This window comes from Tympanuchus pallidicinctus, unplaced genomic scaffold, assembly GCF_026119805.1.
Source record: "Tympanuchus pallidicinctus isolate F22 unplaced genomic scaffold, pur_lepc_1.0 scaffold3, whole genome shotgun sequence".
NCBI classification, from domain to species: Eukaryota; Metazoa; Chordata; class Aves; order Galliformes; family Phasianidae; genus Tympanuchus; species Tympanuchus pallidicinctus.
This window is the reverse complement of record NW_026294747.1, coordinates 40,099,502-40,126,084: the sequence shown is the minus strand read 5'-3', so window position 1 is coordinate 40,126,084 and position 26,583 is coordinate 40,099,502. Positions and strand designations below refer to the sequence as shown.

General features: G+C 39.6%; 1 protein-coding gene across 2 annotated transcripts in view; it reads left to right on the top strand.

Annotated features, from left to right (window-relative positions):
- The window catches only part of STON2 (stonin 2), a 69,491-nt gene that overhangs the window by 34,337 nt on the left and 8,571 nt on the right, over positions 1–26,583 (top strand). For both annotated transcript variants that reach the window (XM_052693489.1, XM_052693490.1), the window contains one exon: positions 23,069–24,904. In XM_052693489.1, coding sequence (XP_052549449.1) covers positions 23,069–24,904 — 1,836 coding nt within the window. The remainder of the gene's footprint in view (positions 1–23,068; positions 24,905–26,583) is intronic.

Here is a 26,583-nt window from a genome sequence, read left to right as displayed (position 1 = left end):
TTGGTCCCATGGTGTACAAGGGTAAGACCAATAGCACCCAGTTGCCACAGTGTCTGTGCCAGCTGCCAGATTGGAAACATCATAGCCAAAATTTCCTCTAAATTAAAGAAACTTATTTATGCAATATGTCTGTCCTTAGGGTGGCTGAGGCTTCTCTCTTCCAGGCACTGTGGGGCAGATATTTACCACCTCTTTTTTTCAATCAGAACTTACAACAGATACAGCTTCTATCTAATGTGACAGACTATCCACAAGTCTTTGATGAAAAAGCATCTTCCACTTGAAGCTAAAGCTATTACAGGCAACACCAAATAAAACAGCTTTTTGTAATATTCATTAAAGCCTTAGGAGTTGTTTCACAGATATGTAATTCCCTGAGCATGTTGGAGTTTGCTTTTCTCCAGAAGAATGAAAGGATGGGGATTAAAGTTGTATTTCTTCATCATAAATCCTGGGGATGATGCGTTTACTTTGGCACTGGTTTTGCTGCTTCTTCAAATTAGATCTCTGTTCCCTTCAGCATTACTGCTCTGGAAGGAGTGGTATGATCTCCATTTATTATGGTCAGGAGTTAAGATTTCAGGTTTATTCCTCCAGGCATTGGCTTATGCAGCAATGAGGCTTTTGCCTTTTCTGTGCCTTAAAGTCACAATACAGAGCTAGCATACAACAGGAAAAACAGGGCGCTCCCTCTTTGTTCAAGCATATATGTATGTATATGCATATAACTGTACAGTATATACATGTAGCAGTATGCATGGTGATATGTTTCTACATAGGTGTCTGTATATGTGTGTATATGCATTTATGCAGATAATGCATGCATGATACAAATAAAATCTTTGGTTTCTGGCTCATCTTCCTACAACTTACACGCACAAATTCAATCATCTTTGGTGTGAATCACAGGCTGCTTTGCAGCACCAGGTAAGTAATTTTATATTTAGGTGTCATCCAAAGAGTTTGTGAGGAAAAGACATTTTCAGACATTTTCTTTTTTTCACAGACCTTAAGGGCTTACTCGCAAAACATGAGTTCAACCATGTGGAAACAAGTAGCAAGCAGAGACTCATCTGATATTAGTGGGTTCAGCTATTCATTTTTGCAGTTATGAGAAGCCATACTTTGCTTTAATGAGTGCCTGCATTGCGCCATCTATTACATAGCTGAGGTTATCTGGCTTTTGGTTAATCTTTCCTCTCTTTGTATTTTGATACCTTCCATTACTTATAGCTTTATTTCTCCTATGTTTTGATGTGTTTTTTTGTCGGTTTTTTTTTTTTAATTATTTGAATATATTTTGATCTGAACCACCACTTCCATCCTGCCGGGATAGTACTCCAGAGATGCATTTTGTGCCACTGGGCTTTAATTTTGCCATTTTATCTCCCAAGAAAAGGGCCCTGGGATGGTTCCTGTTGGTTGCAAGAGAAGTTATAAATCCAAGCCAAATGCAGCTGACATTGGATTGCGTTCAGCTGAGTTGTGCAGACTAGATTTGATTTGTTCTCTCAGCTACTGCAGGATGAACACAGGTCAGCAGAGACAAGATACTGTTTAAGGGCAAAACTTTGTCTGTTTTCTATATTTCAAATGTGTCAGGAAAGTGAGTTGAAACAGTCTTTGATCCAGGTTTCATCTTTTGTAAGGAAGAATATGAATAAAACCTGATGAGCTGTGATGAAAAATGGACCTGGTAATCATGGGTAGCCAGGAGAGCTTGTGGAGTCCAGAGATTTGCTCATGCAATTAGGTTGACAAGCAAGCCCCATCACTGGAATAGAGTTGGACCTGGGTTTCCTACAACCAAACAGAATCCCCTAGCCACCAGCCTAACAGATACTCTAGACTGAATTCTGATTATTCACAAAGGCTGTCTTCAAGGTGTTCACCTTGGAGGTAACAACAACTTTTTAAGCCATGAGGTTTTTTGGAAAGAAGAGATTTCTTTCCACAAATCTGATTGTGACCTACTTTGAGGTCACTGCATATCTTAAAATTTTTTTATCAGACAACAAGTCAAGGACTAATACCACGTGAGGGAAGAACCTCTGTTTCCTGAGGATCAAGTTTACTTCATTATGTCCATAATGTACCAGCACCTCATGCAGTGCCCAGTCCTAGTTGCCAGATTAATTATGGATTTAATTGGGAACAAGAAACAAAGGAGAGCATCTAGGAGAAGATGACTTCATCTCCCTGCTTGTCTTACTTTCCTGTTTCGCACAGACAGATCAGCAGACAAAATTATCTACAGAATGGTTTCACTTGGCTGAAAGGAGAAAGAATAACGTGAGAAAAGGATCACTGTTCACTTGGAAAGTCATGAGGGCAGGTTCATGTTTTCACTCTTTCTAGATGTGGTGTTTGTTTAAGCTCCGCACCTTTTCAAGTTTTTATTTAAGCAATTTGTCCTTGGGCTAATTTCTCCATCTTGTTCTGCCTTAGCCTCAACTTGCTATAGGCCAGGGAGTTTTTACCCTCTGAAACAAAAGATGCCTTTTTTGTACTGATAGAGAAAGCCCTGTCTGCCATATAAAGCTATTGCAAGGTGTAGGAGAAGAGTGAGCAGCAAGGCTGTTGCATAAGGAGTGGCTTCATGTTTGGCAGACTTAGGGTCATTAGAAAATGATCCAACTCTGCCATTAATTACCTAATTTCAGGATCAAATTTGCTAAGACCTAGATGGAGAAGCTGGCAAAAGGAGGCACTTTTTGTGGCCATTCTTCATTTCTTCCCAGAGAGGGGCATCTAGACACTGACTTCCTGACTTCCCTCTCACAGACCAGCACCAGTGCATCCTGTCATTATGGTGGTCATGTCTTTTCTGCAGGTTGGCGCCTAGAAGTTTTACTGCATGCTCTTCTATGCCTTTCCAAGCTGGAATACAGAACGCTTGTCCCCACAGTACCTATTCATATCAGTCATTCCAGCATCTAGTCCCCCTTTCATCATTTAATTAGGCTCATTGTTACACCAAAATCTCTAAATCGTAACTTGTTGATTCCACTCACTGTCATGCTCCATCACTCAAACTGTAAAGCCATTTACTTTCTTCAGTGAATTCAGTGTATTTAAAATTATTTCTATACTGATTTATTTAAGTGTTTGAATGTCAAATCAGTAATTTATTGGTAAGCCAGATTTCTGCCATGATTTCCAAATTATCCAGATAACATTGTCTTCAAATAATGTTTTCCCCAGTGTGTCAAAATGCCACATAAATTCTACTTCTCCACAACAACCATTAAGGGAAAATGAGAGAAACCTGAGTAACCCTAAAATGTCACAATGGAGAGAGGATGCTGGCTGTTCCCCATGGGCACTGACAGCTTGTCTCTGATGTTTAAACATAGAACTGAAAACTGATTGGTACAGAGAGAAGAGTAATGATAGGCATGATGAAGGCTATCTTCTGAAGGTTGGTAAGATCTAGTAGGGTATTTGGCAGATGGGGCATTATGTTTTGATAAATCAGGCTGTTTGGTGTATGGGTTATGTTTTCATCTTTATTTTGGCTTTTATGGCAAGAACTGAAGTAAACTTCCTGGATTATGAAGTCTAATCCTGTGCTATCACAAACTGATACATCCTGTTATCTCTGCCATAAATCTATTCTTGGTCTTTAAAAAAGTATTTTCATGTCTTACACATTCCCTCTGTAAGACTTTATATATTGCTTTTAATGATCAGAAACATCTTCTTAATTTCTGTCCTTTAGTTTGAAAGGGGCGTAGGAGGTACAAAAGTAGAAATTGAAACTTTAAAATTTAAGTTCTTGCCATTTAAATGTTGTCTCTATATTTTACCCAATCTGGAATAAATCCAAAACAGTTCACCTGAGAGCAAAAAAGAAAATTCAAGCCCTAAAACCAGCTGGAGTCTAAAGGATTTACTGGAGAAAGTGATTCAGCTGCTGACACAGGGAGCAGGCTACCAGGTTTCTAGGTTTCTTGCAGATGATGAGCTGAAATGTTTGGAGGTTTTTTGTTTTCTTTTTTTACAAAACCAAAAGTCAGCTTTTTTTGTAAAAGGAAGGGGGAAAAAAAGCTTAGTTTCTTTGGCAGGGCTTCACATGAAGTTTCTCACCCATTCAGCCTGTTGCTTTCTCCACCTCCTGCTTTTGTGGGTGCGGCAGATCTGGAAGTAACCTGCACATTTTTCCATCTCTGCCCTGCCCACACAGGCAGGCCGGGCTGATTGGCAGGCGGGGAGCCGCGGGTCCTGCCGCAGCACGCCGAGCGCATACCTCCCTGCTCGGCTCCTGCAGCGGGCAGCCGGTCGGGTGACGCGCCGGGGCTGGCACTGCGGAGCTGAAGTTATCTGATCCCTGGGTAAACGCAGTTAGGGGAGAACACAATCATTGGAGCAATCCGGATTTTTGTTGTTGTTGTTTTCTTTTTGTTGTGTTTTTTTTTTTGTTGTTGTTGGTGGTGGTGGTGGTGGTGGTTTTTGGGGGCTTTTTTTTTTTTTTTTTTTTTTCCATCAGCAGGAGGGGAGTGTATCAATTTAAGAAGAAAGGTATGGTAAGAGCAGGGGCAGTTCGTGACTGGATGGTGGGTGGGTTGGCGGAAGGACGGTGACGGAACTACGGATGGGGAGGATTGGAAGAAAGAAATCTCCGCCGATGGAGTCTTAGGGAACCTGTAGCAGTGTCGCTGACTTGGGAAAGTTTTGTTTCCCGCGGGACTTTGGTGCTGTGAAACTGGTAGGATAAGGCAGGGGACTGACTTTTGGTCCTCCAGGAACAAGTGATTGAAAAGGAGCTGTAAGTTACATGCATGCAGCTCAATCAGCATGCAACGTGCTGTGCTCGTAGTGCTGCATGGGAGGATATGGAGGAGGAGGGCTGTTTGGTTCATGAACTTTTGTGAGAGGTTATTTCTCTTCTGATCAGGCGGAGGAAAAGCAGGATGTTTCCTTGTCGATAAAAGCTACTCCGTGGCATTAGAAGATAATCTGAAGCGTAGAAAAAGGGCTGTATTAATTTTCTCCAAATATTCTTGAAGGGATAATAGAAAATCTGTATCTACTGATGTTCAAAAAAGGGAAGGTTTGAAACGTTTGGAAGCAGGTTTTGCTGCAAGATTAACAGCTTTGAGCTGCTCTGTATAGAATTTCAGTGGGTGAGCAAGCAATTCAGATTAGTCAAGTGCTGCATTGTTAGGGGACTTCAGTGTTCCAATGTGTTGAAAACAGAAGAAATGCATTAGCCTCGAGTATGCAGGAAAAAGCAGCTGCAATGATAAACAAGCTTACATTTGGAAATGAGTTCAGAAATGCAAAAAGGAAAGTTCAGCTAAATGTTCTGTGATCTATATGAAAAGATAATTTGATGCAGTTCTTTTTTTCTTATTATTTTATTCCTGAACAGTACTTGTACTGCAGTATCATTATGTGTAAGAGCTTGGGTGTCTGAGCATTCTGAGATCAGGTTGTGTGAGGACATGCTCACAGATATGGTTATCATGAGCCTCCTGAATAATGTCCTGGTTTACTTTGAAACTTTTACTTTCCAGTCAATTTCAAAAAAATAACCTAGTTACGTCAGTATTTTTCTGTAAAGGAGCAGCACTAATATTCATCCAGCTATTCCTAAATTTCTAAGCACAGGGGGAGTGAGATGGAACTGCCCATACCTAAACAACTGTTGCCATTATTTTTCCCATGCACAGTCATGAGAACAGCTGTTTAGAAATTAACTTGCCATTTCACAGATTAAAAGGTCAAAAATCATTAAAGTGATCGCGTTGCAGAAGCTGCTGCATATCACAAACTGTAGCTTGTCTCTGGTTGAGTTCCTATGAAAGTATAATAATTCTTTAGAACAACTCCTAACCTGCCTACAGTACTCTGGTGATTTAGAAACTTCACAGAGTTTTTGGTAAGTCAGTTGAATGGTTAGTTGCTTTTGCTGTTAAAAATCTGCTTATGATTTCTAATCTCAGTTTCTCCGCGTTGCCTTCCAACTATCCATATCACTTATCAGATCAAAGTGAGTTTCTGTCATAATTTCCTGTGTAGATGCTTACAGACTGTCTGTTCCCAAATCTCCTTTGAGCTTTTATCATCTCCTGTGTGATAGGACTTTTATTCCTTTATAGTTCTTTTGGATCTTTTCTGAGCCCTCCTCAGTTTTTCTACATCCTTGTATTCTGTATGAAAGACTGGCTTATAGTGTTTCTCCAGGAACCATGTGGACAAAGTGAATTATTTTCCCTCCTGCTTCATGTTTCTGTTTCTAAATCCTAATATTTCATCAGTTCTTTTAGACTTATGGTAGCACCAGAGGTGATAATGATCCAAATCTTTTTTCAGAATCACTACTTTCACGTGTCCTCCTTCGCATAAGGTTGCCCTACTTAGCTCTGACCATCCTTACGTGAGTGAAATCCATCTGCATTATCCCTAAGTGTTGAATACACCATTGAATGAAACACATTTGCAGAGAAGAGTGAATGAGATTTGCAAAGTCTGGATCACAGGTCTCATGAAGAGTGGCTGAGGGAATGGGGGCTGTTTAGTACAGAGAGGAGGAGGCTCAGAGGAGACATTGCTTTCTACAGCTACTTGAAAGGAGGCTGTGGTGGCTTGGGGATCGACTTCTTCTCCCTTGCAATAAGTGATAGGATGAGAGGTAAAGGCCTCAAGTTGCACCAGGGGAGGCTCAGGTTGGGTATCAAGAAAAAATTCTTCTTGGATAGAGTGGTGAGTTATTGGAATAGGCTGCCCAGGAAAGTAGTGGAGTCTTTGTCCCTGGATGTGTTCAAGAAACATGTAGATGCGGCACTGAGGGACATGGTTCAGTGGACATAGTGGTGATGGGTTGGTGATTGGACTAGCTAATCTTAGTGGTCTTTTTCAACCTTAATAATTTCTATCTATTAGTGGCTCCTACTGGCTCAGCATAGCAAGCAAGGCTCCTTTTTGTCTTTTTAAAGAATGTGCTGCTCATATTATACAAGCATTTGGTTTGCATCTCACCTACTGCAGTGTGCAAAGCCCACAGAGCCTGACCCATTGAGGAGTCAGTGCTTCTTACCAAACTGTGAGATGTTCTTGGCATGGCCATCCATGGCAGCCCACCTTCCAGGCTGTCCGTTGCTAGGAAATGAATTGAATAATGCAGGCAGAAAGAATCAACCTGGACTTGTTTCTTCCCAGATTTAAACTAAACTCCAAAGTTTTTCAGAAGCTGGAAACTGTTCAGGTGTACTGAGCTTGTTGTCTGCATTACAGCTGCCTCTGCATGTATAGGTTCCATATGGGATCGGAGCAGAATCACTGAAATACTGTCAGGAATTCTGTCCTGACCTGAAGTTCATAAGCTCTGAGATGATCTCCTGTTCTCATGAGACTTTCATTCTGCTTTGCAGGCCAAAAAGATGATGAGGGAACATCCAGCCTTCAGTGTACTTGTATGAACTTAGTTTGCAAACTAAGGAGACAGCTTTTACAAACTTGAAGGAGACAGCTGTTGCAGCTGGAGATCTTGTTCCTCTCACTGTATTAAAAGTCAGGGTGCTCCTGGCTGGGAAGGGAATTGCTTTGTCTCTGCTGGAGAGTGTTTTCCCTGTTTCTGTATCTGGGTATTATGATACCTAATAAGGGAAATAATCATTGATTTTTCTTTTTTTTTTCTTTATCAAATATAATCTAAAAATGACTTAACTATCACAAAAGCAACCAGAAGTTTTCAGTTTGTACAAAGAGTCTTCAGTATGGAGTCTGTTAATCTGCATGCTCTGGAGCTGCCCATACATACAGGCAAATACTGAGAGGCAAAAGTTAAAGCCCACGCAACTGCTCTAACTGCTCCAGTTCTAACCTAAATTTACAGAGGATAATACCGTCAATGCTATTTATATTTGTTCTTTGCTGCTTGCATTAATGACTTGTTAATTGCTGGCACTGTAGTACTCTGTGCAGGAGAAAGAGAAAAAATGTGCGTGTTTGGTGGTTGTTGTGTGTTAAAGCTGCAATACCACATCTAGCATTCCTGATCCATGAGCTTCCTGAAAAATGACTGCAACCCAGGACATTGCTGTGTATTTCTGGACACACAAGTGTGCATGTTCCATGTGTACTGTATTCATGACCTGTTTTGTGCTCATCATTTTGATCAAACTATTTCATATTCTGTAATGGGTGCCGAGGCTTGTCTGTACAAGCAACTAGTCCTGAGTGTTTCACAAATAGTTTTGCGACAGCTAACTTGCTCCAGATCAGTCCTTGAAATATGCATCTATCACCCCCCCCCCCCCCCATCCAGAGGAGACCCTGCTTACCAAATCCTGCCTTGCCCCTTTAGTGGGTGAAGGACACACAGGGGTTAACATCTCTTCCCCTCATTAACCTCAGTGCATTGCTTGTGGGCCGCTGGGGCAGTGGTGGCCCTGCCACAAGCCTGAGTGCACTGCCTCCACTCTCACCCCGCTGCTATAGCAACAGGTCGAAATTCTTCTGTCTGCCCATCGCTATGCCATTCACCAATGTCTGCTCTGCAGACAGCAGCATTGTCTGCCTGATGTTGTCTTCCCACAGCTCCCAGCCAGGCTACCCCTTCTCTAGGACAAAAGGCCCGGCACAAAGAGAGGACTGAACAGGACTATAAGTTGAAAGGAAAAAAAAAATCCCATAATTTGTGTTTTAACTGTAGGGGAGAGAGAGGAGAATAATAATTCCGACTTCTCCTAAATGATAGTTCATGATGGAGGAGAAGGGGCATAATTAGGTTTTGCTGGGATTTGGTAATTGCTTCCTGATCCCTCAGAAAGATTTACAGGGAGTCTGGCTTGCCCACAGGGCCATGTAGCGCAGTGTGGCCCCACGAGGTCAGGCTGCTGCCATCTGACAGCTGCAGATTCTATGGTAAAAGAGCTGGTGTTTGGTCTGTTTCAAGGGAATCCAATTCTTAAAACCGAAGTCATTGATGACCTTGATGCGAAGACACAGTTACATTTGTATCCAGCTCAGAGCTCTCAGCCACAGGTTTAGCCACTTGCCAAGCAGATACCTTGTTTTCTAAGAAGCTGCTGCTTATATTGTGGTGCGCAGATGATGGGGAAATTTAGTGGAAAGGATACTGCTGAGTTAGTAAATACAGGATTTAATCTTCCAAGCTGTCAGCATTTCTTAGTACTAAAATTCTGGTTCAAGTAAACATGCTCCTTTCTAGCACAACCTCTTTCCCTGTCTCATGCATAAACATACTTTCGTTAAGCCATGACAAGAGCAGAGTTCTCCTTCAGGATTTTCAGTGGTCAGACTTGTGTTCCTTAACAAATCCTTTAAGAAATACCATGTCATGTGAGATGTTAAATTCAGAGCCTTTCACAAGGTGTATCTCCTGGTCTTCAGGATGTGCCTTTTTTGTTTCCACTGTTTGATGTTGGTGTGGTCTGGATGCATAGCATGAACCGGTGACCTACAGTCCCTGAGGAAGTACAACACTGAGGAGATTGCACCATTTCCCTGAGCCCAGAACATATATTTTTGAAACTTCTTAACCCAGGAGAAGTCAGCTGAGGGTACGTTTCCAAGTGACCTCCGTCTTGACACTTAACTCCCACCATATCTAAGTAAGCCAGTGGGATAAAGGAAGCCCCCATTCCTCATGTCCTTGTACTAAAACAATTCTGCAATACTATCTTCATGAAGAAAAATCCCATTTTCCCTGGCAGTGCTGTTTATTTCTTGGGAAATAAATTCACTAGTGAACTGAGGCAGTTGTTCTTATCCATAGCAGTGTTGCTCTTTTCAGGCAACTCCTCTTCTGCACCTGTCAGTGCCAAAGTACAATAAAACACTTCTTTAGGGTGCTTTGATTATCTATTAAATGTTTGCTGTCCATTGCCAGTGTTGCCATTCGAATGTCTATTTGATCCTTTTATAGGAATAAATTACTAATTACTTTTTGTTTTACAGTGTACCTTTCTTTTCATGCTTAGTAGTCAAAGTTCTCTTATCATTTTGTTATCCCACACTCCTCGTTTCTCTGATCACTGCTCTTTCCTTCTATCAGATCTCAGACCTTCCAGGGCAATCCTGCAAAATCTTAAATGGACTCAGAAAGCAGTGCTTTGTTTACAGGGCACAGCAGCTATGGGGCCCCTTTTGTTTTCCTTTCCATCAATCACATTCTGTGCTCAGCCCTCGGTCTCTCAGCTGCCACCAAAGCTACGCAAGCTTGGAGAGACTGCCTGATAAAGGTGGTAATGTTTCTCATCATCTTGTCCATTTCATACTGACCTTATTCTGAAGGCTTACTAGGTCTCTTCCATATTTTCTTTCCCTCTGCACCCCATCAAAAGAATGCAGAGTTTCATTTGAGTGAGAAAGAGGATGCACAGCTGAGGCTGCATGGTGGTAGTGGGAGCTGAGTCCTAACAGCAGGAAAAGAAATCAGCCCAGCTGGTAAGTTGTGTAGGACCAGCATAAGGGAATTTGTGTCCTGTGTAGTCTGTGTGATACCAATGGAAAGAGCAGTAGCCTGGAGGGAAGAAATGTAAAGTTAAAATTAATGCAAAGAAAAAGGAAGCTTGGGTTTGCTTTTCACTTCTCACCACAGAGCAGGGCAGTAGCGTTATGGGTCATTTCTTTCTTTTCTACATGCATGGTTCTCTTTTGGTCAGACGCTTTCATTTAGCAGCGAGGCCCAGACATTTCTCTTCTGGGAAAGGTTTGTTGCTTAACTTCTTTGGCTACTTCTATGGACTGACTCTAAGTAATCCTATGTTCTGTGGTGGCTCTATACACACAAGCAAAAGGGAAAAACATGACTTCAGATGACATAAAAAAAGATAACAGCCCAGTATTTGGTTCTCTTCATTTCCTGTAATTGTGAATAGCTGCAACAGCTGGGGCTTTATGGTGGGAGCCTGGCCTGAAGGAAAAGGCTGTGCTAAAGGAGTCACAGACCTGGAATAGATGAGTGCGAATGAGGGGAATGGCCTCACCAGTCTGAACAGTACATCATAAAAACATCCTTTCCCTCACAATAGCCCCAGAGTCATCAACTCTCATCAGTTGCCTTGGGGTTGGAGCTGAAGGGCTGATGGTATTGCATAATGATAATAGGACTCAAAAATTGAGTCCTTCTTGATAGCAAGAGCAGTTAACTGACATTCATTTAGATGAGCACACTGACAAATTTTCTGGGGAATCCTTCTGTCATGCCTGTGTGAAGCTGGATTTGCTACATTTGTTTCAGCAGTTGGCTGCTATTGTCTCAGTGTGGCTGTGGAGTTGGTCTGGCAGGGCCACTGTCAGCTGTTGTTGCTGATGCAGCCATGCTGTTGAAAACAGTTTCCATGACAGCCCTTCTGACACCACTGTAGTTTTTATGGATGGACAAAAACTGAGAGGAGTCACTTTGTAGGAGGATAATGCTAGGTTATTACAAATGGGAATATTTCTTCTTTTATCCTGTCACCATTAAAAATTTTTGCTCAGCATGTATCCAAAACACACCTCAAGAGGTGAAAATGAGCTATGCAGCACCTTGCCAGCCCTGCAACTACTTCAGCCAGAGCTTAATAAAAATTCTAAAAGTGAAGCTGGGGTTTTTGTCTGAAATAAGCTTGCACTGATAAAAAGTGCACTGCAGTATCTTTGAGATAGAGCAAAATCTCTGTGCTGTTTGGAAGCCTAAGGGTTTTTCTCTATATTTTCAATGGAAGCTTTTCTTCTTTGGGATCAAGCCCTGTAGGCCATATATTAGTCTTCCCAATTTGTCCCTCAGCAAATATTTAGGTCTTTCAGTAGCACAGTTTAGAAGAGCATGTAACATGTCTTTATACCCTTACAGCCACAGGATGAGGAGCAGTCCCATGCTCACCTCACAGACTTGCAAAAGCTCCCAAATCTCCTTATCCAAATTTCTCCCACCCTTTTACCACTTAATCTCAGTGTGTCTGGTCTTTCTTTGTCCTACTCCTTGCTGCCTACGTGAAGCAAAATGAGACATGGAATAGTTTGGTGGGTTTTTTTCTAACATAATTATAGAGATGTTTTAAGTATTATGTTTCTGTATAATAACATCTCTCCCAGATAATAATTTTTAGCATTCCAACATTTTTCAAGGCAGATGCATTTAAAAATGACTGTATTTTAAATCACTAATTCATATGATAGTTTCCAAACTATCAGAATCAAAACCCAATAGAAGATATTCTTTCTAACTAGGATCAGTTTTTCCCCAGTTAATACTAGGTCAATCTTGGCAGACGGAACTGTGCATATACTCTTCCACTTTCAAAATAGTAGTACTGTTGTGCTGAGATCTCAGGAGACAGAGTATTGCTGGTTGGTAATAGAGGCTGTTTTGGCTTACCTCCCATATTTTTTGGTGGAATGCTTCTTTCTTGTAAATACTGTGGATAGTGCTCTGCTTCTCAGCCTAGAGGAAGAAAAAAGTAGGAAGCAAATTCCTGACATTTCTCCTTTCAGTTCACAGACAGTCCTGTACTTCAGCATCCAATCTTTGATTTCATAGCCATATATTTACTGCAGTTTCTTCACCTTTCTCTTTGCTCTCATACTTGCAAGCAGCCAGTGCATAAAGAAAAGTCTTGGCAAGCACGAGTTAAATTTTACTCAGCCAAGGACCACACCTTCTACTGTTTCCAGTTATTTCATTCCCTAAAAGAGCTGTCTTGCATATTTCATTTATCCTGCAAGATGCCTAGAAAGCTCACAAACTTGAATGTGATTTATGATCTATTCATCAACACTTGACAATAGCTATTAACGCTTTCCATTATACCAGTATTTTTACTTAACTACAGAGAGAAAACTTGCAGAACACAGGACATAGATTTCTTACTTGAATGTCACTTGGACAGTCATATTGTTCAGATTAACACTTAGGCCTTTTGCAGTCCATTACTATATCGTATCCTTTGCAACATGCTGCTTCTCAAGCACCTGTAGTTATCATCATTGGTTGAGGATAGAGGTGTGACTCTGATAGATTCATCCTAAGTAACACCTATGTTGATATTTCCAGCTAGTCTCCTTCAGTCTTTTCTGTTAAGTGTCAAAAATCCCTCTATGAATTAAATGCATATATATATTTACCTACGTATGACTTTGTTATAGCACCTTTCACCTTAGCATTGAGAACCTCACTTGTTAATTCATAATGCTTCACTGCAGCCTGGAGCTCTCAGTCAGGAAGGACTGGCAGAACTGGCTACCCTCAGTTACGTGTCTTTCCCTGCACTTCAAAACAAAACAAAACAAAGAATGTTTACATAACAAGTTACAAGGGGAAGAAATGCTAGCATCAGCTTCAGGAAGAAGTGGAGCACTGATAACTTCAACTCTTAGACATAGCTTCAGCTGTGTTGTCTATGGATATGGATGAGACCAGAGTGTGTTGCTCTGCAGCCAGCAGTCATGCTGCTTAATGGGACCACCATTTATGGAACAAGTCTGTCTTCACAGTTAATCAGGTAACTAAACTATTAAAACATGCAGCTGAAGTTTAAGTTTACATGGAGACTTGCATCAGAAATTAGAAACAAGTCTTTGTGTTTTGTTGTTCTTTATTTCTTTTGTAAGGAACAGAAATGGCGTATCTTGTAAATCATTTTGATATTGCTCAGGGTACCAGTGGTGTATAAATATGGGTTTACCTCTTGCCCAGATAACTTGAGATACGCAGACAAATCTGGCAGACAGAATTTGAGCTGCTGACTTGATATGATATAAAACTTGATCCTGGGAAATGCCTTGGGGGCAGGAATCAGGAAGTTAGTGCTACTATTTTTAAGCATTGGGGGGAGCCAGAAGTGTTGGGCAATTATACAATGTGAAGATGTAAAATACAAATGTCTGTTTTCTCTTCTTTTTCCCTTTATTTTTTCCCCTGCAGAAAAGAGATTTAAATCTTTGTATTTCACTCTAAGTTTTACTTTTACATCTTTTTATACCAGTCATTAGGCAAAACACATCCCTTTTCTCCCTGATTTACCTTATCCTGCCTCCTCCAAAATTACATGCAGATATAAACAGCACTGTTCGTTTTTGTAACTAGTGAATTGAGTAGCCGCGTATTTGACATCCTGTGACTTTTTTTGGTACAGAACCAGTACAAGCTGGGGCAGATTGTTGGGGTGCTGTTGGCTTCAGTGATGCAGAAACTGCCCAGCTAGAAATCAGAGATCAGGCAGCTATTTCACACTGACAACCAAATTGTCCTCAACTGGTGTTACTTTGTGCGACTGCTACCAGTACAGTTTCTAAACTGGTAAAACTGTTTCAGATATCCAATGCACATAGTAGTCTCTTGACTACAGTTTTCCTATGTGTATGGAAACATTTCTTGTGTTTATTTAACAGGCAGCCACCTATCCTTTTACAAGAGTACAGCTGCTTTTTGGACTCTATGAATAAGAGCACAATGTGTTGCTTTGCAGTCAGAGGTTATGTTGCTTAGTGGGACCCCAAGCTCTGGGAGGATTCATTATCTGCCAAATTTCTGCTTGAAGACTGCCACTGCAAATGTCAAGCTTATCTCACGTGGTACTATCTCAAGCATTGAGAATGAAACCAAAGAAGGTTTGCAAATGTCTGCGGCTTGTTTCTAGTCCATCACATATTGCTTATTAAACTATGACAGATTGACATACCTTATTGTCTACATATGAAATACTTATGTAGCTGCTCTTTACAAAAGAGAGCATGCTGCTGTTGACTCCTCCAAAATGGAGTGGGACTGTCTTTGCAATTTTAGTGCTGGCTTTAGATTTGTTCAGCTTACCAAATGCCACAAACTTCCTGAAACATTATCCCAAGAACTAATGTACTTGGGCTACTAGTAACATTTCCCTTTCTTGAATTTGTTTGGAGTATCTCTCTGTGAGCTCTACCATCTCATCTCAACGGCAGTTGTACTACTGACGTATATTCTCATGTGCTGCTGAGGTTAAACTCAGAGAGGGAAGTAGATCTCTGGATAGATGAAAAGTCCAAAGTACATTCAGAGGCAAACTGTCGTCACTTATCATAGCTAACATACTTTGATATGAACTGCTTTTAAAAAATGTAATGAGTATCTCTTCCTCTGTTCTCATTTCTTTTTTACACCTTTTGGATGAAAGATGGCATAGAGGAATTCATTCTTATCCAAATAACTTGACATTCTCATATTGACCTGTCTGCTGGAACAGGTTTGGCTTTATATTTCCCAGCTCTGTTCTATGCCTTCTCATACATATTAGCCAAATTGGGAGCTTAAGTATTCCAATGGTAGTAATAATGGCTAAGGCTGGTGTGTAGTCATAGTCTCAGTATCCTCTGAACAGAGCACACCTTGCTGAGAGTGAAGTTAGATGACATGGTGGTAAAAATATGTGTCGTATCTATGCTGTGTCTTCAAGGGTGGATATGAAGTTGCTTTGTGGTAGTTTATGAATCATGCATGTATGCTTAGTTACTAAGATGTTTGCTTTATGAGTGTATTGTGTTGGTCTAATGGAAATAACTTCTGTGACAAAACAAGCTTTTTTTTTTTTTTGCTTTTCTTTTTTTCCCAAAATGTTTTCTCCACCACTTACCTGAGATCTGATCACAACTTGGCTCACATGATTCCCAGTTATACACCAATAACCTTATGCCACATGTATACTGTGAGCTCTTTGAATAGGCATCACATCTTTCCCAAATCTTGCAAAAATCTTAAAGACTTCAAGTTACATTAGTCTTAATGTACCACCTTCTGGTCAGCTAATGGAAACACATGAACTGAGCTAAAGGAAATTAATGTGTTTTCTAGATCTGTGTCTCTCAGAAGGATTTAAATGTTAAAGCCTCTCTTTCTGTAAAAATTTTTGGGATCATTCCCTGCCATCGTTTCACATATAAGAGAATAACTCTACTTTCTGTCTTCAAGGTAGCCTTCTTTACTTTAAAAACAAACAAACAAAACACAAAGGAAAATGGTTTCAAGGGATAAGTAATGCTTTTTTGTGGAGTACATAATGTCTCCTATTATCTCTAGAAAAGTTTTGTTCTCCTTTGAAAGTTAAAATTTTAAAATACTTTATTTTTGCTATCTAGTTTGAGATAGCCAATAGTCATATGCAATTTTATGTAAAGACTTTAAATCTTTTGGAGAGCACTTCTTTAAATGCAGTTGTCTGTGTGATTTTTGCTTAAGGAGGCAGAGAACAATGGAAAACAAGGAAAAACATTCAGGGAAGTTAGATGCTGGCTTGAAATAAATTCAGTTCATGCACCAAGGCAGAAAAACAGCGTACACTATTTTATTTCTTGAAAGTGTTAGACCCTTCTACCACCTTTGTCTTTCCCCTTCAGGTTCGTCCTCTAATGAATCCCAAAAGTTTAAGTTAATAAAAATCTACATTAGTAAATACTCTTATTCTTAATGTAAATGCTTATAGTTAGTATTTTTAGCTACTTCTTTATTCTGCTGTAGGAAGAAATTGACCTGGTACCTTGTTTAAGGAAATACCAATATATCTTTAAGATCAGGATTAATATTTAAGTGTTTCACTTTGAAAAGTTTCTGTGTTTCTAAGTGTTTCACACAGTATCTCAGAACATTTCACATGAACCCCAGTTTGAGAAACTAGCCCCAAACTTTAAAAGGTCATCACATGATTCCTACCTGACAGGAAGCTCTATCAATTTCCTCAAAACACTGACTAACTCTTCTGTGACTTGCAGATTATCTTAAGGAAGCTCACACAGCGTGTGCGGGACAACCAGGGGATCAGGCTTAGCCAGCCTGGGTCCATGAAAGGCAAGTCCTCCATGAGCAACCTGATTCTGTGATTGAGTCACATGCCTGGTAGATGAGGAAAAGACTTCAGCAAAGCCTTTATCACTGGTTCTGTGATCTATGTCTAATTTGGAATTTGCTGTTGAAGTGATAAATGTATTGATTGGAGACTCCACCTGTCTTGCTTGCTGTGGCCTCAGGCACACAGGCATTTTTATTTCAAAATGATATGAGTTATCTTTGCAACATTGTTTAGGTGATTTCCAGATAGACACTGATTTCATTTTTCCCTGTAATTCTTTCTAACAGTGTATAAATTCTAAGTGTTTTCAGACTAAAACCTGAACAGTATTTTGGAAAATACATTTTCTAACTATAGATACATTTGCTATAAATACTTAATATACCAGTTCTGTGCACTAGGTATGTTACAGATTTGATTTTGTTTCAAGGCTAGACAGGTCCATTCTGATTACCTACAGGCTGCAGGATGTGAATGAAACTTGTACAAAGCTACAGAGATAGCTGAGAGCAGGTAACATAGCAGACATCTGTAAAAGAAAAAGGGGAGCTACCTATGTAGGTTTTGAGTTGCTGAAATACTGTTTCAGTTATTTCATACCACATCTGAAATGTTTAACTACTCAGTAAATATAATGCAAATTAAATAGTGAATATTTTTAAATTAAATCATGCAGTGATATTCTAAGTTGTGAATTCATTTTGTTATCTTGAGCATTTTCTTTACTCAAGGCATAGTGAAAGGACTCTGTCACTTGAATTGATTGAATTCCAGGCTCAATTAATTTCTTCAATTGAGTAAAGACAAAGAGGAAAGGAAAACAAGTGCAATAAAAAAGGCCCTCAAGTAGTAACATACGTAGCTGGTTGCAGTGAAACTTCCAGCTACAACTACCACTGTTCCACTGGGCTTTAATCTGGTACCTGTACACCTCATAGTTAGGTCAGGCTCAGTTGCTGGGAAGATGTTCTCTTCCCTCTCCAGTTGCAAGAGTCAGCATCAGTGAAGGAGACACAGGGCAAATAATTGAAAGCAAGGAAGCACAGTAGGAACTAATGCCTGAAATATGGTAGTTTTACCTCCCACAGATAAGTTTTTCTATAGGTGTAGAATAATAAGAAAATGTCAAAACATCAATAAAGTTTGCAAAAACTATGCTGACTTCTAGAGTCCCTTAGGATGGAGTATGGAAGACAGTTCTTTTCGACAACTTGCTTGCAGTATTAGGTCTGCTGCAGTCTCAGCCTATTACAGCTAGACAGAATTTGCTTCTATTTCTTCTTCAATATAGTGTCTGCACAATGGCTTACAAATGAAAACTTGTGATTCTCATAAAGATTAGAGATTCATAGAGCTAAATTAATTGAGCATAGATGAAATTAGTTGTGTTTTAAATAGTACTGGAATCTCTATGGCATAATGTCTTTGAAATTTCAGATAATTAAACTTCTTTTAATGATTAAACTTATTTTGGGACTTGTGATGAATTTGCAGCAGTTAGCCAAGCAACGGGAATCATATTTAAATAGTCATTAACCCACTGCTGGGTACAAGCTCTTCAGTATTTTGTATTAGAATTACTGCAGATTTGGGACAGAACTACATTAGGTTAAATCACCTATTTACATAGCCTATATTTATATACCCAAGTTCAAACAGATGTCTCAATAGGATGTGACAAAACATGGTGAAAATACAATGATGAATCCATTCAACATAATCTGAGAAGCCTTTTAAGTGGGAGGAGTAGGAACAAGAAAGGGAACCACAGCAAGAAAAGGTCAGTGACTGTACTTTGTGCCTGCAAGTTACGTAGCTGGTGATTATTATTCTGAAATACCTCTTAGTTGTGCTGTAAATCATGAAGTTAAAAACATTACTTCTTAACTGACAGTCCAGCAAAATGGAGAACCAGATTATTGGCCAGCATAATAAAATAGGAGGCATCACTTTTGTAGCTGTTGTACCTTCCAGCCTGCTGGATGTTTGTGCTCAAAGGGTTCAGGGCTTTCTGCCCCTCATTGCCCTAACTTGAGAAGAGACAATTGCCTCTTCTTCTGTCTCCAAAATCTGTTCTGAATCTCATGGAAAGAAAATGTCCTGCAGGTTGGTAGAGAGTATTTCCAAGTACCCCCTAAATGCTACCAATACTGATTGGTAGTAAAGCTACACGGGAAGCATATGGAGGTAATAACTGTTATCCTCTCAGGGACGTTCTCTGTGCAAATAAACATTAACTTCTAATTGGCAAGACAGCTGTGGTTCTTCAAGCTGCAGACTTTTATAGATAAATTCCATGGTACTTTTTTGCTGTAGTCTTGTTCAGCAAAATCGTTAGAATAATTTAGACTGATGTCTGCAGCAGTAACATGTGATTCTCCGCCATTAACAGAGCTGTGATAAACAGGAAAGCTTGCAGAAGCCAGCTTTCATAGCGTGTAGCAAACCTGAAACTCTTCACAAGTGCAGTGAAAGAGCAGAAGTATTTAATGAACAAGTTTATAGGTTTCTGTCCAGCTTATGTAATATTTGCACACTTACACTGTGTTCTTTGTGAAATAAGCATAATCACTTCAGATAAAGTTTGGCATTAGTGACAGAATCCTTATTTAGATTATTTAGATTTGTTCCAAGCTAGTTACTGTCAAGAGAAAATAGACAAGTACTCAGTGATTTAAAAATCCGGGCTTTTGCTCAGATGTATTTTTTAACATAGTAATTTTATCCAGCTTTCTTTTCAATAGATCTGCCACACCTTCAAATCTTTCTACTTGTGGGACACTGTTTCTATCATAAACAGTTTGCAGAATATCAACATCCTTTAACAGCTGGATGTGTGCCTTCCCTTTGGGTATAAGTTAGGTGATACTGCATGGTCATTTGGGCCAAAAGAGATTAAATGGAAAAATGAAAAGATAGAACAATAAAGAGGACCAGAGCCTTCTTTCCTTTCAGTGGGTTATATACCAAATGTTCTATATCTATTATATCATAGTACAGTTTTTCAGTTTATCGTATAGAAATAATTGAGCACTTTGCTGCTGTGAACATTCATAAAGCCAACAAAACATTAGGAGGCATTTGGATGGAAAAAAAAATGATGCAATTCTACAAGGCATTTTGTTGTTCACCAGGAATTATATATTTCCATATAATTTAATGGCTTGGTAATGATGTACACACGTGCATGTAGTAAGGTACAACTAGTGCTAGCTGGAGACACTACTTAGATGAGAGAATGAGAGCAGAGCTGTATAGTAGATTCATACAGGGAAAGGACATAGAGCTACTGTCCTCTTTTCCTTCCTGATAAACATCCTGCTGTGTTGTGTAGATGGGCTGGAGAAACCTTTCAGATTAGAATCTGACAAGGCAGACAAATTGAAAATGTTTTAATTCAGCCAAATAAACACTCATCAAAGTCATTTGCTTAGGAAAGAAACGATGGTCAATCAAGAAGGGAAAAACATGTCCTCCATGTTGATCACTTCCTCCCTTTTTTTTTTTTTTTTAATTCAGATTGAATCCTTCTCAGTCAGGAGCCACTCTGTGGGTGTAAGACTGTTCATCAAGTCATCTTCTTGATTTTATTTTCTAGGAAGGAATTTTAAAAACACTTATGGAAACAAAGTAGTAAACCAATTAGCTTAGCTGTTCATCTGAGGATTTGTTTTCTTAAATGACCTCTCCCAGAACTATAGGGTCTTTCCAAGTTGAAGGACACTTACATTTTAGACATTATCATCTATGTTGAAGATCTTACCAAAAGCAAAGATGAGAAAAAACTTCAAACTATTGTCTGAGCTATCTGATATCTGGATTTTTCACCATGAGATATTTTTCTTTCCACAGAAGTTACAGTATTTCTCTTGAGATATACACACTGTTTCATCTAGTTCTCAGAAAGCTTCTTTGAATACTTAGCTACATTATCATACTGTTATTTTTATCCTCCCTGCTATTAGTGGTACTCTCACTGTCTTTCAGAAGACAGAAAAACTGTCTTTCTAGAACTAGCTTTGTAATATTCAAGTATTTGTGAATTCACCATTTGGTACTTTGGCAAGAGAAGAATGTACTTTTGAATTTACTTTGAGGAAGAAAGGTTATTTCTCTTTCCAAATCTGATACTTTCTTGTATCAATTCAAATAATGGTTTATTGTTTTTTCTATAGAATAAAGTTAGACAAATGCTTACATTTACAAAACTATATTTAATGCTTCAGTGGTATTTCTAAGTATCTCAGTTAAAACAAATGCACACACAAAAAAGAAAATAGTTTATTTTATAAAATGTCTTTAGTTTAGAAAGAAAATCTGTAGGGTGAATTCTGTCTGGGTTTTATACAAACTCTAAAGGAATTCGGCTCATCTTCCTCTCTAAAATTTGCTATAAATGTTAATACTTCATTTTTGGAGTTATGCTTGGTTTCTGCAATTCAAAAGCTGAAATACAGGAAAAGAAAAAATTATAACTCCAAGCAGAGAAGAGTTGTGTTCTTGAGAAACTGATGTTCTCATCACAGGACTATTAGAAGTCCTAGAAGGAATGAATAATGTTTTTCCAGAAATACCGTAAAACCAGAGTTTCTTATTACATCCTTCCACTGCTTTTGCTTTGTTCTGGGAATTACATGCTTACTGACCAAAATACTGGGAAAACATGAGACAGTACAGAAGGTGTCAGTATGGACTTGAGGATCAGGTTTGTCATGGTGTTTTGTTTTCTTTTTTTTAATTGTTTGTTAAGGATGTGGTTCTGGATGATAATCTGTTTTTTTTTTTAATCCACAGATCTATTTCTAGTCTGGTGGCAAAACTAATGTATAAGGGACGCATTGCTATACCCAGTGGTGCAACCAGTAGCAGGGACTACGGGCAGACTTTGTGCAATGGTAGAAGTGAAAGGACAGGCTAGAGATGAAACTGAGAAACTGAGGTAGTGAAACTTCTTTTCCAAGAAATGGAACGTTTTCTAATGAATGAGTAGTCTGTAAAAGATGCTTTTTCTTGATATTACTTTATTATTGCAGTGGCTTGAAAAATAATTTGATTTTATTCCACTTTATATAAAATTCTCAATTACAATAACCTGTAGAACTTACATAAAGCGTTTTATGATTAGATCAAAGAGTTGGGTAATCTTGATACAGCTGGGATGAGAGGCGCAGAAAATCAAATAATCCAAAGCATTGTAACAAGCTAATGTCAGGACTTTGGCTGAGATGAATATTCCTTATTTCATACTCTAAATTGAGCTGAAATGAAAATTCAGACTGTCTATTATAGTTTATGCAGAATGAGAATCAAGCTCATCTATCTTGGTAACTGATAGCAGTTTGAATATGGACTTAAATATTTTGCTTTTATTGTTATTGTAAAATAAGTTCACATCAGAGATGTACAGCCAAAGTGAAGTGCTACATTTTACAGTCGCTTTTCTGTTTTTGCTGAAAAACTGTGCGTTGTGTAAAACATGATCTATATATTTATCAGAAGTAAAAAGCACAAATGCTTGCCCTTCTGTATGATATGCAGGGCAAACCTGTGGTGCAACCACAGATTTTAATTTAATACTTTCATTCATCAGCGCAGTGGAAAGCAAACAGGAAGAAAACCCTGTAATCTCTGCATGCTGAAAAAGTGATGCTCTTTTTGGGGAACACCTTATTACTGCTGCATCTATCTCCTCCAGAAAGAGCTGGGATTGAAATAGCGCAGTACAATGCTGGCTTCTGGGGAAATGTTTTGGCAGAGTCTGAGACAAGGAGAGTGATCAAGGGGGTCTTGTTCTGGCAGAGGTTTGAGGACAGCTCCCATAATGCAAGCCAAAACTACATTTTTCTTTATCCAAATGTACATTCCTAGACTATAGATTCTCCACAAGATTGTCAGAGACATCTCTGGACTGGCAGACAATTTCCCACTGTGTAAGCTACAGAGCACATCTTCTGAAAACATCTAGGGTAAAAATGCCACCTAGGCACCTTTTATGGTGCCTTTTTTTCTTAGGTCATTATGTTGGAATGAGAGCAAAGAGGTACAATCACTATTATCATTCCTTCTGTACTTCTTCCTGCTTTCCTTTTCTGTGTTCAACTGCCTATTTAAAAGTGAATCTATTTCTTTATTAATTCTTGCCATATTCTACAGAATATTATCCAAGTTTCTTCTATCTTTCTCACACAGCATGATACTGCGCAGACAGCGCTTTTCTTTTAGTGCAGAGAACTAGATAATTTCAGAATAATTAGCTGAAATTTCCTCCCCTCCCCTCTTTTTTTTTTTTTTTAAAGACAGTTCCTCATCTTTCCAAGAAGATGAAGAGGTAGATATGGAGGCTGTCAACTGGCAGCTGAACAACACCTCCATGAATGGCCGTTCTGCTGCACCAACCACAGTTCGCTTTCCCAGCTGGGTGACTTTTGATGACAATGAAATCAGTTGTTCACCACAGAATCTTTCTCCTTTGAAAATAGACACCTCACCTCCAGAAACACAGGCTCCAGATGTTAACTTTAACCTCACTGCATCATTTAAGAAACGAGAACGTCCCAAAAGCACATTGGGTGACCTCTCTAAAATTCAAAAACTGGATCTCTCTTCTTTAACCAAGTTGCCTTCTCTTGAAACACCACCATGGAGTGCTACTAATCCCTTCTTGGATGAGTCTCTTCGAGATGTCCAACCCTCACCCATCAATCCATTCAGCTCATTCTTTGAGGAGCGAGACAGGCGTTCCAAAAGCTCTTCTGTCTCCAGTGTTCCAGGCAAAAGCCAAAGAGACTCCCTCATTATTCTCCATCATGAACCCAATTCCATCAGTTTCCAAGAGGCAAACAAAAGTGTAACTCATGTAGATGCTGTGGAGCAGCTGAAGCAACTCCAGATTGGAGACCCAGATTATGTGAGCAGCCCTACCTTGCCCGATGATGACCCAACAATGCCATATGATCCAGATGCCACTTTTTTTAACCTGGCACCATCTCAGCCAAAGGATGGATGGCCGATGATGCTCAGAATCCCAGAGAAGAAGAATATTATGTCATCCAGGCACTGGGGACCAATATATGTGAAGCTGACTGACAGTGGATATATTCAGCTTTTCTATGAGAAAGGATTAGAGAAACCTTTCCGTGAATTCAAACTTGAAATCAATCATGAGATTTCAGAGCGCAAACTGCAGAACTATGATGAGAATGGAAGGATACACAGTGTGAGATTGGATCGCACAACCTACAAGGAGAAAAAGAAGTATCAGCCTAAACCAGCCATTGCTCACACAGCAGAGAGAGAGCAAATCATCAAGCTTGGTACTACAGATTATGGGGACTTCCTAAGCTTCATCAGTGCTGTGCAAGACACGCTGATGAACCTGCCAGCCTCATCAACAGATCTGAGCACAGTGGGACTAAACTATCAAGAAGAAGAAATTACTGTTGATGTCAGGGATGAGTTTCATGGCATTTTGGCCAAAGGAGACAGTGTGATTCTCCAGCACAGTGTGCTGACGCATATATATGTTCTGAGCTTCCTTTCAGGCCTGGCAGAATGCAGACTGGGTCTTAACGATATCCTAATCAAAGGGAATGAAATAGTTGCAAGGCAAGACATTATGCCCACTACTACCACAAAGTGGATTAAATTATACAGCTGTCGGTTCCATTCATGTGTGGATGAGGACATGTTTAATAACTCTCGTATTATCCTGTTTAACCCCTTGGATGCTTGCCGATTTGAACTGATGCGATTCAGAACTGTTTTTGCTGAGAAAACTTTGCCTTTCACATTGAGGACAGCAGCCAGCATCAATGGTGCTGAGGTGGAGATACAGAGCTGGCTGATGATGTCCACTGCGTTCTCTTCTAATCGTGACCCTTTAACTCAGGTCCCTTGTGAAAATGTTATGATCCGCTACCCAGTGCCAAATGAGTGGGTGAAGAACTTCCGCCGGGAAAGTGTCCTGGGGGAAAAATCTTTGAAAGCCAAGGTGAATAAGGGGGCTACTTTTGGATCAACCAGTCTGTCTGGTTCTGAGCCAGTCATGAGAGTTACCTTGGGAACTGCCAAATATGAGCATGCCTTTAATTCCATTGTATGGAGAATAAACCGACTGCCTGACAAAAACTCAGGTGAGTTGTGCATACCATCTCTACAGGAGTAAACTTAAAGAAGTTATGTATTTTGGAAGACAGGGAATACTGTGTTTACAAGGTGAGAGATAAATCATTCTTTGCAGTGAAGGGCATCTACATTTATCTGACCCTTCATTGCAGTAGTTTTAATTATCCTGCCAACACTGCTAATTATAAAAACTGATTGGGGTTTTCCAGATGCAAAAATATGCCTTCTTTCTCAGCTTTTATGAGTACACTATGGAATTTCTGCATCAAACATCTCTGTGTGTTTAGCACTGTTATTGGAAGCAAGGCTGTTTTGGTTGACTTCCAAAGACAAGATACTATGCTACGTGACTAAATAACAAGTCATGTGCTGTAGTTCTAACACATTTTTTTTGTATTTCATTTCCATTCATCACCATTGCCATGCAAACACACTGGCCAGTGCTATGTACTTTGACATGTACACTGCAATTAATCTTTAGTGTTTGGAGTGGGAGGTTGTAAGAGGGCAGAAAGTATAGTGCAACTATTATAAAGAATGTTCTGCAATTACTAGTTGTGGTTATGCTTCTGTGATCAGTGCAGACAGGTAAATGCAGCTTAATCTCAAAGAGAAAATACCAACATAAAATCCACAAGTCTTTGCATTTCTCCTAAATTGTTAATAATTAAACATTCGAATAATATGTGCAAGCTACTGTTCACTTCAGCCATTGCTGCTATTTGTTCCACTTCCAACTCTTCATTCTGGGCAATAATATCAAGATAAATTAGGTTTATTTTTTACATACAGTGAACGCTACTTTTTGATTTTTTTCATCTAGACTTTTTAAAATGTATGCATATTTTTAGTATTGATGCTGTAGTAATGCAGCTCTATGACTGAGTGCGTTTATGTGTTTGGTGTTTCCTGAAAAAAGTTTAGTGTTGGATCATATCTGACACTTTCTAAATGCACTTGTTTATCACAAGTTTAGGCTGCAGTGTTAGCTAAACATTGATCCAGGTCTTCTAAGCTTTTGGATCACATTTCAGCCCAGAGACACCAGGTTACACCATAGGTTACGAATTTGTAGGGATATCATGGACAAAAGTGAGGACTCCATGTTTTCTGTAATGCCGGTCATAAGAAAAGAGAGAGCTTGGGAACTCATAAAATATTGCAATGAAAAATTAACCTCGGGCTGTGTATGAGCAACAACCTGTTTGTGAGGAAAATCTCACTGTGCCATCTGTATAAGCTCTGGGAATGAGATGCTGTGAAACTGGGCCTTCTGTGGCATCTCCTTTCCAAAGATCTCATTATGCCATACTGATGTTTCAGCTGGGAAAATGTAAGCCACCAGACTTTAACACAACCACAGAAGAAGCCTGTAGCAAACAAGGAGAAGAGACAGAACTTCTGGCTCTGTTCAGTCTGCTGCAAGGCAATGCTCTCTTACCCACTGCAGCTCCAAGGGAGATGTTTATCTATAGCTCTTGCTTCCTTTATCTTGTCCCTCTCCCTCCCAGTGTGAGGCTTCATTACACATGCTCTGTGTCAGGGGGAAATGAATCACACTCGGCACTGCTGCTGGCACCCTGCCACAGAGCACCTATCCATCAGTGTCACTGTGCAGTGCACAGGGCTGTAGTATTTGTTTACATCCTGAAAGGAAGAGAGTGTCCTCACCTCTCCGGTCAGGCCA